This window comes from Plectropomus leopardus, chromosome 6 (genome assembly GCF_026936395.1).
Source record: "Plectropomus leopardus strain MGB_pleo_1.0 chromosome 6, ASM2693639v1, whole genome shotgun sequence".
Taxonomy (NCBI): Eukaryota; Metazoa; Chordata; class Actinopteri; order Perciformes; family Serranidae; genus Plectropomus; species Plectropomus leopardus.
The window spans coordinates 21,626,436-21,641,279 of NC_142181.1; the positions used below are offsets into that span (position 1 = coordinate 21,626,436).

Sequence of the window (14,844 nt, forward strand, 5' to 3'; positions counted from 1 at the left end):
CATGCAGTTTTCTGAGCACATTTCTGGTCTTATGAATAAAAACCTCTTTTGATCTTATGAACCTCATCAAGTTCCTGTTGTGCAAGTGGGCCACCCTCAGATTCATGCTTTAAGTCCCAATACCACCAAGAAATCAATCAGTGTGATGTTTATTTCATCCAATGTTTTTGTTTTGCGTGTTGTAATAAACTTTCAGAGGCAGCCAACAAAACTGACGTCTTTTTTTGTTCCTTGTTGTGAAACTTTAGCAGGAGCATGCACCTTACAAATGAATGGACATTCTTGTGCATCTTTTCAGGTATCCAGCAAACCATTGAGCAGGAGGAAAGCCAGAACAGGTCATCAGCTGACCTGAGGATACGCAAGACACAGGTAGAGTTCCCTTAAACTTTGCTCAGAAAAAGCAAAAAGTTTCATTAAAAAAAATGGGCTTTTTGTATGCCCAAATCTTCTTAGCCTCACTGTTACTGGCAGCTTCTTCTCTGCAGAACGTTGTGGGACAGTTGTGTCCTTCAACACATTATGAAATCCAGAATTTATTTTTACTGACCGCTTTGAGTTTACTTAATTTGGTCACTTTTTCAGCCTAAACACATTACATACTTACAAACTTACTTAGGCCCATTTTGGTTTTAAAGTGTGTGCTGGGCGATCGGATCACAAATAGACAAAGCTAAATACAAGTACAGGGCTCAAAAAACTTTTTGTCTCTGTCTGTGCATTGAACTTTTTAAATTACATACACCAATTTGTTTTTTATCTGTACCCAGGTTTTTTTTTTTTACTGCACTATTTGGTTATCGTCTGTCTTTCTTAGCTGCCAAAGCTGGATCTAAACAAAAGAAATCCAACATTGACCATTTTGATTGGTGGTGATGTGCTACACACAGCATACTTTCTGTACCAAGTTAATCAGGGCTGCAAACCTGAGCAGCTTTCATAGGAACAGCCTAAATTTTACTTGCAATATTATGCAAAAACACGTGGAAACTTAAGCTCTGAAGTGTAAATGACCACCGGGACACCTTGTGATCTGATCACTTGAACCGCTTGCTAAGCTGGTGTGGACGCATTTGACCACATATCTTTTGTAGTTTAACGCTCCTGCGCCCTGATGCATTGCCAACACAGACCTAATAGAAACAGAACAGTGCAGAAAGTGTTGTTTGTTTTGGTGACAGCATGCTATAACTCCCCATTTTATGACTATTATTTTGCACTTTGGAAGGAGATGTGTTGGTCTCTGCTAAAAATGATACCTCCAGCTGTGCTGACACAACCGCTAACATAACAGGCGAGAGTGTAGGCATATTAACTGTGTGCAGGGCCCTTTGACTTCTAGCATAAGTAACGCAAGCAGAAATGAAATCTGACCGCAAGTGATCAGCCTAAAATGCATGATGGACACAGGTGTGAACAGTGATGTGTCTTGGCTGTTCATTTGTGCTCAGATCATGAAATGCATTTTAAAACCAAGTCTTAACAGGGTCTTATAATTAGAATATGAATCTAGATACAGCCACACTGACAGTCAATGTACATTTGCACCTGCTCACCTTCCACTCATTTACAATTTAAATTACGAATTAAGTCATTGTCTAATGCTGTTGTTTCTTGCTGTATCTCCAGCACTCCACACTGTCCCGTAAATTTGTCGAGGTAATGTCAGAATACAACACCACCCAGTCGGACTACAGGGAGCGCTGCAAGGGACGCATTCAGAGACAACTGGAGATCAGTGAGTAGAACCCTCCACCACCCTTCACACCGACTGCACACATGTTAACACTGTGTTAATTACAGTAACAAGTCTGCATCTCATCTGACTCATAGTGTTTGATTGTTTTTTAAAAACACCGATGTTACAGTAGAGATTTATGAGTTCATACTGAGAACAAGCTGTTGTGTGCAATTTTTTTGACCTACTGCGTACCTTCCATACATACAAGTTTAACTGTGAATTAACTGAAACCCTGGGCCAGCTTTCAGCTTTCATTATTTCTATGCAAAACAGCTCTTTATGTTATCTTTACTCATTTAATTAATGTCCTTGTCAAAGGCAAAGGCATGAGACATGCAAATTCATATGAATGGGGAGCGCTGAATATCAGCACAACTGCGATTCAGTCATAGGCACGAGGTGAGGCAGCAGGTATTCAATGCAACAGCACAACCTCGAGTTTGATACTGCTCTATACAACAGTCCTTATGATTTGTGTGTTTATTTGATATTTATTTGGCATTATTTGGTGTAGATCTACATGGCACCTCAGGCCAATGACATTTTTTCTTCCACCGGTTGTACAACCAGTAAAATAACAGTCCATTGACATCAGGTTTTATAGCATATGTGATTCTCAGAGGGTGACATTGCAACATTTACTGATGTCATATGAGCACTCCTGGAGGTTTGCAGTAAGGTATCCAAGTGTCATTCTTCTATACATCTTCTGGCACCCATTCATAATTGCTATTTGTGGAAATGATTCATCTTTGTGGTGCAAAGTTTGTTAGGATTGCTAATGTAAGCTAATTAACAGTTCATGTAATTAACGAGTTAGAACAGGTGTTAAGTAGTGTGATACATGCATACTTAAAAGTCCCAGTGCTGTTGTACTCTGTATATCAGCACTCATGGAATATCTCTTCAATTACCTAAGTTAGTTGGAAATAACTGTCCTATGTCATATCTCCCCGCATGACTATTTTCTGCTGAAGCATCATCCAATTCATTGTCATCCTCCATCTATCATTAGTTACATATTAGTGTCTTATTAATTCTGCTATAACTATACTCTGCATCCTGATTTTCATCTCGTTTTGAAGTGTCAAAATCACTCAACACCTGCACAGTATTGTTTTCATCCATATTTACAGGAGCGCAACCAAGTCTACGTACTGTTACCAAAATGTGAGGATATGAATTAAATATGTTCCAGTACTGCGATGTATCTTTATGTAAGATTTTCTATATACACTTTTCAGACTACGTCAGAATGATAGAAACCACATTCTTTTCTTCAAGCTAGTGCAACAATGAATTCCTTTCCTTCCAAAATGTTTACAACAAAATAAGCAGAATGCATGTGGTGGGAAGTCAGTGTTGGCTAAAGCCAGTCCTTTACTCATTTTCTATTTTGGAAGCCTTTTTTTGTGAATTCCTGTGGGAGAGAACTTCATCAGCACAATATGCTTTTTTGGTAACCATGAAGTGACACCCATCAAACTTCATTCTACTGGATTGACATTCAGCTAAATTTATGACACCACATGTAATTTTTACACAGATATTTAAAGTGCATCATATTTTTCTGCATCCATCTTACTTATTCACTGTTTGTTACATTGGCTATTAATGAAATGTAGGCTTTGATGTGGGTGGTAAAAATATAATAATACTTATTTTTATATTTGTCAACTTTCATTTTTACTCTACTATATTTCCTAAATAAGGTGTATACTTTTACTGCAATATATATTGGAGTAAAAGTATTTGACTCCAGTTTAACTCCAGTGTATTTATGAGTCCTAAGCATTTTCATTACTTTGTTACAAAAAAATTAATTCAGAAGGTTTGGTGAATCAGAGGCCTTGACTTGAAGGTTAGATCTTACGTTAATCAAAATGCAAACAGGTGCTCTCAAAGCTGCAGTTAAGTTTGGATTTACTGTCATGTCCAGGCTGCATGTCAGCAACTTGTGACTACGCTCCACTGCTACGGTAATTTTTACGGTGGTGTACATGTTGAGAAGTTATACACTTAATAATTTTGACTGCTTGCTTTTTTATAAGAAGCATTTAGTTGTGCTTTTACTTTCTATACTTAAGTATATTTAATATAATGAATTAGTTTTGATACTCAAGTACAATAAATATCAGATACTTTAAGAGTTTTACTCAAGTAATATTTGAATAGGTGACTTTAACTTTCACTCAAGTTTATAGTTTTACTAAAGTATGGCTTACATGTATTTCATCCACCACTGTTTCTACCTAAACCTGACTTGGGCACAGACCACAGCAGTAAGTAAAAAAAGTAAAAAGTATTTTCAGAGTGGTAATGGACATTTGTGACACTCTCTGACATGCACAGTCCAAAAACTTCCATGCCACATATATTAAACAGAGGTTGTATAACATTTATCCTAATTAATAAGAGGTAGGAGTCGTGATGGGTTGATGGTGCCACAGTCCATACATTATTCATGAGATTACACAATGAATAAGGTCTACATAAAAAACAACAAAACAAAAAAAAAAAAAAAACACACTGGTAAATTGGAGCAAACTTGATCAGATTCAATCCAGGGGAAATATTGAGAAATTAATGGATCAGGTTTGGCCCAGAAGGATCTGGAATTAAAGGTCCAACCACAATCATCTCAATTAATTAATTATGCCAATTGTGTATAGAAAATGAAAATAAGAAATGCCATTTAAAACCACTTTCCAAACCAAGCATCATCAGGACCAATGTGATAAAGATAAAGATAAAGACAACTTTATTTATCCCAAAAGGGTAATTCTGTTTACAGTTGACCAATCGCATAAAACACAAACACAGTATAAAACACACAGTCAACAGCAGCATTCAAACAGAGCCATGTTGGTGTGACAGATTAACAGATGGACAACCTGAGCATAGCAGCAAGAACACACAGATCACTACATGGGCAAAAATAGCCAGCCATAAAGCGACCCTATACAGATGTTTGTTGGCACAAGGACAGCTGTTGAAGTCAGAAAGGAGAGGAGAAGCTCACGGCTATGAGTGATTCCCTGCCCCTCCACACAGCGACTGGAGAAGAAGTCTAGAAGTAGTGCAGATGCGCAAAAGAGTGCAAAAAGCTCTACAAGTTTTCCAAAGCAACCCATCACTGAAGCACTGACAGTTCCTCACACTCAACAAATGATAACTTTACCAAACAGTTTAAAACAAATAAACAATCGGTAGACTGCTGGGTCGCGCACTAGGAAGTGTCTCCTGCCATATACAAATACAAGTATACACTTTCCAGGTTGCCTTGATCTGAGCTCCTCACACTATATGTGTTATCTGATGCCCCGGGCTCCTGGATCAAACACTGACACGGCCTCTGACACCATATCCTGGCAGGCTTCGCCATGCCAGCTGCCCCTAACAGTCATCGTGACACAGTCACCTTACACACAAAGACACACACACACACACACACACACACACACACACACACACACACACACACACATGCAAAGAGTAACACTATGACTCGTTTAGTGGTAATAGCAGAGGAGAACAGGGGCAGTTTTTTGCAGGGCATTTGGCACAGACGTAATTTCCTCTGTCCATCTGTCAGACACATGCAGCAGGTCTGTATGTGTGAGCGCTGCCTAATATATACTGAGTGTGGTCCAGTCAAAAGAGCAGCAGCGACAACATGTGGTACTCTCCAGGGTTAATCAAAAAACTAACACATCCTCACGGAATAAAAACACACACACCTGACTCAATTTTTCCTTGAGCTCCTCCAGATTCGTTTGGATTTGATTTGTCAGCTGGTGGAGTCACAGGAGGCCTGAGCTGATATCACCTGTCGTCAGGGAAGGGATTAGACACGCAGGGAGAGGACGAAGATGGAATGAGAGCACAGAGGAGGAAGAAATAACCAGTAAATGGCACTAAAAGAAATGTAGTTTTTGATTTTGAAGGAAACAAAATCACATATCTTAATTAAAGTTTTCCTGTTTAGATCGCATCTAACGCTATTTAATTTATTTTGGTTTATATGGCAAGAGATCTGTTGTTGCTGTTGTGGCAGCCCCTTTGACTCATTTGTGTGTGAATCAATAAGAGTGTGTCACACAGAGGGAAGCCTGGTCTGGTCTGTCAGACTGAGAATCGATGTTTCCTCTGCTGCTTTACTCCTTTCCCTTTCACCTCTGGAAACAGAGATAAGAGAAACAGGAGAGCAACACTGTGAACGTGGACAATTACATGATAACAGCATGTTTGCATAAGACAACAGCGTTTAATACTCGGTTACTAGGTTTCGTTTGGCTTCAGCACTTGTTCCCAGCAGCAAAATACACTTATTAAAAATAAATAAATAAATACAACTGCTGCTGCTACTTCTGTCACACCTTTGATGAATCAAGGAAGGCACTCCATTTCTTCAGATATCTTATTTAACAGTTTCCTTATCTCATTACTAAACAGTGATTTCTTTTGAAATAATATTTCCATAATGAGCTACTGAGCTGTAGGATGGAAACGCATTTGTTTTATCAAGAGTTTGATAAGAAGATTGACACCACTCATGTGTTTGAACACTAATTATGAAACCGAATCCAGGAGACAGTTAGCTTAGCTTAGCATAAAGAGTGGAAACAGGCGGTATGAGGGAAACTGTTTTTCCCCAGCTTAAAACTCAAGGCGCACCTCAGGTTATATTGGGAATTTTGAGAGCACTTTGGAGGCCTAGCATTTTGGTTTTAATACTAATACAGAATATTTGCAGAAGTAAAAATGTCAGCATGATGTAGATTTATTTGCTCAGGCTGAAAAGAAGGCTGAAGCTCACAGGAAGAGAGGAAGGACCTGCTGGGTTCATGAGATATGATGGTTGGTCTTTGTGGTATTTTCCCACCCCTCCTCCATTGTGATTGGTTTGCTGGGTAAAAAGTTGAATAGGTACACTTCCAGCTGGAGCAGCTTCTTGGTCTGCTAATCAGCTACATGACCCGCTCACTATCAGTCCATAATCAGCCCCCTTCGCTCTTTGGTCAGGGAGCCGAAACCCTGAAAGAAATGCTATGCTCAGCTAGCTATGAAGTGTTGGGTTAAAAGAGAAGTTGTTAAGGTTAGAATTAGGGTAAGGGTCACATGTCAATACTAAGAAGGTAAATTATGTCTTCATAATGAATAAATTAAGTTGATAAAGTTGCTTTGTTTTGCCTCATATTAAGTCACTACGAGTGGCGTTGTAGCAGAGACAAACTAACCGTCGCATTAATGAGTTTGTCTTGTACTAGTGGTGGGTGCATTTTGAAGGGGGCATGTTGTGTAGACTACAAACATAATGTGGCTGCAGCTATACATACTGTATCTCTCAGAAGTGAGTGACAAGTGCAGCGTTTAACCCAAAGTTTTAACATTTTTTCAAATTCTTGCTTCCTAAGAAAATTCGTAGAATTGGTGCTCAGCACCTTCTCACGCTGCTGGCATTTGTGTCGTAGCACAGATATGCCACTCTTGAATTTCATGAAATTTAAAAAAAAATATGCTGACCTCGAAAAAATAAAATGCTGTCTCTTACAGACAGATATATCAGTCTAACTATCTAGCTCTCACTAAAAAAAGCAAATAACCATACTAGTATTTCCAACGATGTTTAACTATTCCTTTAAAGGCACATGCATGCTCTTAGAGTGAATCACTGGAGCTTAACAACAGCAACACATTGAATTTTTTTGCATTGCCAGTTAAGATTAAAAACACTTCTGCAGCATTTTAGTTTATTATTGATTGTGAATATCACACATTCATTTTCTTCTGTAAGCCAACAGGCAGGCCCAGCAGGATGGAGGGGTTGTTGGTTGCAGGCAGTGTAGGGCCTCTTTGACATTTTGATTGTTATGTTTTATTTCCCTGCGGACACTTATTTAGCTGGGAGAGATGCTCTTACAGTGCTGGGAGTGACCACAGTGATGTACGCTGACAAAGTCCCCCTGTATAGCAAACACACTGACCTATATGTGTGCAGATACCTGCTCATTGTTTTGTAGGTGAAAAAGCCTCTGTGCTTGAACATTCTTGTGGTTTGCCTTTTTGCTCTTGTTCCTCGGGGATTCACTTCATTTGTGTTACATAACAATGGAAATGAAATGATACTGTTACTGGTAGCAACATAGTATGAATGATTTTATAGCCCATAAATGCTAAGGGTGAAGTGAGACTTCTTGGCTTCATATTCAGCTTCTCAGGGTTTGGGTCTCCATGGCAACAAATAAGAGCCTCCCTCAGAGCCTGTCAGGGCTAAAAAAAAAAAAAAAAAGGCAATGAGGAGAGTGTGTGTGTGTGTTTGTGTGTGTTTGTGTGTGTGTGTGTGCGTGCGTGCGTGCGTGCGTGCGTGCGTGCGTGGGAAGTGAGATAAATAGGGTAGGGAAGTACCAGAGTGCCTTTGTTTTTCTGTTTCTTCTTCACAATTATCCGTGACTTGTTGTCACCCTTCTCTGTCCTTCAACTCTAACTGTGACCCTATTTAATGTCGTAGTTTCATCCTTAATGATAGAGAGATTATTTAATATCAGGGAGGCCTGGAGAATAGGGAATTGATCACAGCAATGTGGTGAACGTGGTCTCTCACTCCTCTTTGTGTCTTGTCATTTGTCAAACTGCAAAATGTCATTGCTGAACATGAGTGGACTCTCGAGCGCAGCAATGAAACAGCACGACCACTTAACCACAACCAAATGAAATTCATTGCTTTTATATGGATATGAAGTTTTGATTAGACACGATAAGCCCCGTTTATGTAAAGATAAATGAACAAAGGTGCACTCTGAAACACACATGGACGCACGTTCACGCACCAGTTAGAGAGCGGCTTCATCAGTATTCTGCTCATGGAGGCAATCATTGGCTCTGACTCTCAAGCATCATCATTCACCATCAACCTTACCTGCTCTGCACTGAGGCCTTCATCACACATATAACCACAATACACATACATACACATATACTCTGATTAGGTCATGAATAGAGGTTTTGTAGTTGCCTCTGAAGTTTCCTAGAAGCCACAGCTGCTGGAGATCCAGAGTAAAAAGCTGAACGATATCTGACAAAGCAGGTCCATTCAATAATGATTTGTGTAAAAAAAGAACCATTTAGCATGTTGTAGTGGTTTGGCATTTAAGGAAACAATCTGACTCACTTTTTGCCAGGAGTTAGATGACAATTTGGATACCACTTTCATGTCTATAAGGTAAATATGAAGCCACTTATAGAGATGTTCATCCCTGTTTATTAGTGCTCTGTGCTCTGTGAGTAAGCATATCTCTCAAAATAATGAAAATATAAAGTGTCTCTCCTGGAGATGTAGCTGAGAGTTGTAGCTTGAGTGGTCTCATTTCACCTTGATTTATAGACGTTACTAGTTACAAGTGACTATTGTGTAGAGCAGTAGTTATGTTTATCTCGCCAGATTTAAGCCTGGATGGAATCATGCGTGTGGTTGTGTGTGTGAGTGTGTGTATCTGTCTCTCTGCAGCTCCTCTCAAATAATACTGGACCAATCAGCCTTACATTTTGAGTGCATGCTAATGACTGTATGCTCAAGGATCTCTCAAAAATGTGTATTTTTACAATTTTTGAAAATTGTTTTATTAGCTGTTTTGTGCCGTCACTAACTGCTAACTGTCCAGTAGAGGTCTTACGTTTTTTGGAAATCATAGCATCGAAGTAATCAAAGTATTACTGTTGCAGGCCACATTTTGGCCTTCATTGTGACTCAAAAACTGACATCCACAGAAAAGTTTGGTCTCAATTTGATCTGGAGCATCTACAGGTTATTTTCATACCCGATAAGTTATGATACGCTTAAGCTGGGCATGTTACGAGATGAATCATTCCCCATTTTTGTTATCTTCACCTCCATCTTGAATGTAAGGGAGTAGGGAAAGAAATGCCCACTACTGCTCTCCGTGATCCACCTGAAACCTGCTTTTGTTCAGTCCTCTACACTGCCATACCACACCGTGAGCCTTTCAGAGGTGAAGCGTTTTGCCTGCTCCTTACTAGGCAAGTTAGTTAAAAATTTCTTTAAATTCAAATAACTTCTCTTTCCTTGTCCAAAACAAGATATGCTGTATTTTAACAAGCACGTTTAAAACTGTATTTTCTGAAATCTCCTTTTAAATCAATTAGTGATTAGTTGAACTTAATGTAGTTGCACTGCTGAGATTTTCTGCTAATTGCTTTCTTTCTTTTTTATATTTCGCTAGCTCCTTGACAAGCTGTAACTTGCAGATTACTTTTCTTTAAAGCCTTTTTTTTAGTTTGTTAGCTGCTCAGCTTATATTGCACAGCAGGTAATGGTTTGTGGAGGATACAGGGTGTCTTCATGGGTAACAGGCAGTACTGCACTGTATATACTATATCCATCCCCACAGAGCATTTAATGTGCAGAGGAAAGATTGGAGATGATGCTGACAGGGTGTGACTGTGACTTACAGTGTCAGTGGAGCAGAAATGGAGCCCAAGAGAAGCAGCTCTGCAGGACGCTCAAACACGAGAATATTAACGTAGGTGTAGCAAAGAGCCGTATGGGAATGTTTATAAAGTAGGTCAACTCTCTCTGGGAAAATAAAGATGGATGAGGAGCAAACACATCAGCAGGAAGAAGCATTAAGTTGTGCTGTGCTACGGGTCAGTAGATGGCGAGATAGAAAGTTTGCTGGTTGAAGCTAAAATTAAATAAGGTCGTGAATGAGTAGGTTGTGTCTCTAACTTTCCTTTACTCTTCGATAGCGACGCAACCCAGAATTATGAAGCCGGGGTAATGAGGTTGCTATCCTGATAATTGGGAGCAAAATGTCAAAAGATTATCTGCAAATATGAGACTAAATCTTAGCTGCTACAAATGATGTGTGGACTGGCTCAGTGTTTGCATGTGACAGTCTTCTTTTTCACACCTCACAATGCAGCACCTTATCGTGATACCGTCTTTCTAGTCACATCCAGTGACTGTAAATAATGATGAACAATGCATCTTAAATTTCTTCAGCTGTACAAATTATTTCATCTTGCGCTGGTTAGGTCCTTTTGTGCCATGATGTCAAAACCCAGGATGAAAGAGGCAATGTAGGACTAATGCCATAATTCAATTGGTAGTCATAGTTTTGGCTATATTCTTTAAATAATAATAACAATAATAATAATAGTAATAACTGATAGGACTTATATAGTGCTTTTCTAAGCATTCAAAGCATTACATGAAATGCAGAAAACAAAGACAAAATAAAGAATACAAAATACTAAAGAAGGCTTACATTAAATGGAAGAACAAATGCCAATACAAAGAACAACAAACAAATAGACAGTTTAGATTTGGGGAGGCAGTGGGGGACAGGTATTTTAAGCTTTTTTGAAAAGGTGGTTTTGAGTTACACCTTCAAAACAGGTTGCAATCCACTATAACAAAAAAATAAAGTGAAATATTGTTAATGAAAGCCTCAGGGGAATTTTATAGGCACAGTCACTTATGAGGGAGTGCATGGTAGTGACTGTTGCCTGCCAATGTGATATTCGGGCTGATTGTGGGAAGTGCCGGGTGTGATGGACACAGAAAGCTAGCTTCCCAATAAATACCACAAAAATTATGTTTTTGTTACATTTTCCATTTTATTGTGTTCCATGACTTTCTCCTGACACTCTGCAAGCCAGGCAGCATCTCTCATGTGATGCAGTTTGTATTTTTCATTGTCAATGTATCATACAATATCTATTGGTTAAACATAGCAACAATCAATATCTCCCCCACAAATACTGCTTTGCTACTGGTGGAGACCTGCCAAAGTTTATAAAACTTGAACTCCATAAGATTTTCTATTCCCCTACTGGTCCTATTGAAAGAAAGTGAACGGATAGCTTATATTCACCAATGCTAATTTTGCTCATGTGTGATTAACCTAATGGTGCAGCCCCAAAATGCCGGCCCAGATAATATTCCTGGATGCATAAAACTTGTGCTGATCAGCTTGTTAATGTTATAACTGACATTTTTGACATCTCACTCTCACATGAGACTGTTCCCCCCTGCCTCAAGACAGTCATCATCATTCCTGTACCTAAAAAGTCTGCCGTATCTAGTCCTACTGACTACCGCCCTGTGGCTCTTACCCCCACCCTGATGAAGTGCTTTGAGAAACTGGTTCTCCAGCACATCAAAGACAACAGCCTGGACCCTCACCAGTATGCTTTCAGAACCAACAGATTCACAGAGGATGTCATATCTACTGATCTTCACTCAGTCTTAACTTACCAAGAGAATACGAATAGCTACATCATGGTGCTGTTTGCTGAATTCAGCTCAGCATTCAACAAAATCTCTCCTATGAAGCTGATTAGAAAACTGAACACTCTGGTCTTCAGGACAACACTTTGCAACTGGATATTGGACTTCCTCACATGCACACCCCTGAGAGTTCAGCCTGGCAGTCTCACCTCCTTTACATCACTCCTGTACACCCATGACTACACTCCCAGACATCAGGAGAACTTTATTGTGAAGTATGCGGACGACACCACCATCATCAGCTGTATTACAAACAACGATGACAGTTCATACCGGGAGGAAATCAACAATCTTGCAGAGTGGTGCACAGAGAACAACCTACTGCTCAACGTTAGTAAAAGCAAGGAGCTGATTGTTGATTTTAGAAAGAAGGAGGAAAAGACACACACCCCTGTCTACATCAGTGGAGCTGAGGTGGAACAGGTGAAAAGCTATAGGTTCCTTGGAATTACTATCACAGAGAACCTACTGTGTCTTAGTCATCACACATGATCACTCTACTTCTTACAGAAAAATAGGAAGGCTAAATTCCAGAGCAAGATCCTGGTTAACTTCTACAGAGGAGCAATAGAAAGCATGCTGACAGGAAACATCACAAACTGGCAAGGTTTGTGCACGGCCCGGGACAGGAAGGCTCTACAGCGGGTGATTAAAACTGCCCAGAACATCACTGGTTCCCATCTACAGAGCATCAGTGACCTTGGTGAAGTGAGGTGTCTGCACAGAGCCCAAAGGATACTGAAAGACAGCAGCCACCACAGCCACAGTCTGCTCACCCTGCTGCCATCTGGGAAAAGATACAGAAGTATCAGCTGCTGTACCATGAGACTACATAGCAGATTCTTTACCCAGGCTGAGAGACTCCTCAATTCCTCCTTTGACACCAAAAGATGTAGCACGATTTAGGAATTAATTTAAATTCCTTTTTTTTTTCTTAAGCTACATTTAAGAAAAAAATGACAAATAAATCTACCTTCTACCTTCACTGTTTGCGACCATACATTTGCTCCCATTCACAGTTCATTGGAAGCAAGTGATTTGCTGCACAAAGCATACAAGCAATACTGCCGATGCAGACCAAGCTGGCGATAAGAGGGCGTTATAATTTGAAAAATTGAAATGGTGTTCATATAAAGACAGCTGATCAAGTTTGCAACAACAAGTTATTGGCAGGGCAGACACAACTTTATCAAATTGGTCGTGTATAATGGGGCTGCACTGGAAAGTCATTTTACATTCTTGGTTATGGTCATATTAGTCAGGCAATCAGCTAAATTTGGAAGAACTTATTTGATAAGAAAACATGCCAGACTGGCCATTATGAAATGGGCGCAATTAAGTTATTGTTAGCTGACTAAACTGCCTAGCAGACCATTTCTGGGGACTGGTGTTGACTCAGTGAATTTTGATTGTAAGCCTGTAAGTGTTTGACAGAGCCGACTTGACTGAAGTTTTGTCTGGTGTTGAAGTTGCTGTTGTGGGATTCTAACCGGACCTTGGTTTTAAGGTCGAATTCAACTGAACATTTGAGATGTCCAGAGAAATCCATAAAAAAACACTTGATCCAATCTAGATCCATGATGACAGACTAAAGTATGGCACTCTGGATTTTTACATTACATCCACTGCTGTTCAGAGAGATGCAAGAATAAAGAGTTTAAATTGCAGTATATACAGGAGAGACAGATGGACAGAGAGAAACGAGCGTGTGGAAAAGAGGCACACAGCTCCTGTTTTAATTAATCCTTAGGCAGACATGATGAGGAGGGTGGGGGGAGTTTTATTAGCCTGTCCTTGTGTGATCTTCATACAGTGTAGTTCGGAGAACCCCTAATCCGATTGCATTGCACCTACACATCTTAAATCCTGGTCTTAAATTTATTGTGATAACTATACACATGGTAAATCTCTTCAACACCTACCAACATGACTGCTGTTATAGATGTTTATGAGTGTGTGTTTTCCCTCTCAGCCGGGAGAAACACAACAAATGAGGAGTTGGAGAGCATGTTGGAGAGCGACAACCCGGCTATCTTTACCTCTGGGGTAAGCAATACAATGAAAAAAATGTAACATCGATGCACACAAAGCATGTTTTTAATCTAATTCTACTGCTCTATTGACCCTTTCCATCTGTTAGATCATTATGGACAACATCACAGAGCAAGCCATGAATGAGATCGAGACACGGCACAATGAGATCATCAAGCTGGAAAACAGTATCAGAGAGCTTCACGACATGTTCATGGACATGGCCATGCTGGTGGAAAGCCAGGTGAAAACACTGATTCTCTCTCAATCCCTACAGCTGTGTAGTTTGAGGCTCAGCCAAATGCATGTGCAAACAAACCTGCAAATACATTCATAAATTGTCAATCCATGTGCCAACACAGCACATATAACAAAATCCAGTTTGTAGATTTAGAGTTTTTTTTCCTGACAGTGGTTTGAAAATGTGGCCTGACTAATGCAAAAGTTCAGAAGCACATTGTGTTAACAGTGCTAAAATCATTAAATGGCTAACCAGCTTCTCCCTGTCATGAAAATAACTCCGCTTCAGGTACACGGCAACTGCCAGTCTTTTGATTTACATACAAGTTGTAATGTATTACTACAGAGCTGGAAGGAGGTTATGTTTTCAGCGCCATCTGGTCGTTTGTTTGTTAAATATCTCAATAGATTTAGAAAGAATTTGGGGCACAGATAATTATTGGCTCACTTGATTGGAGTTTGGTCATAATCTGTATGTGGGATTTCTGCCATTAGACCATTTTTTAAATATGTAATCATC

The 14,844-nt window shown here is 39.7% G+C and overlaps 1 protein-coding gene across 5 annotated transcripts in view; it reads left to right on the plus strand.

Moving 5' to 3' along the window:
• The window catches only part of stx1a (syntaxin 1A (brain)), a 77,758-nt gene that overhangs the window by 53,442 nt on the left and 9,472 nt on the right, over positions 1–14,844 (plus strand). For all 5 annotated transcript variants that reach the window (XR_015776819.1, XM_042487063.2, XM_042487061.2 and 2 more), the window contains exons 5-8: positions 299–372; positions 1,630–1,738; positions 14,026–14,099; positions 14,194–14,328. Coding sequence is in view for 4 of the 5 variants with exons in the window: in XM_042487063.2 (XP_042342997.1) it covers positions 299–372; positions 1,630–1,738; positions 14,026–14,099; positions 14,194–14,328 (392 nt within the window). In the remaining variant the exon portion in view is untranslated. The remainder of the gene's footprint in view (positions 1–298; positions 373–1,629; positions 1,739–14,025; positions 14,100–14,193; positions 14,329–14,844) is intronic.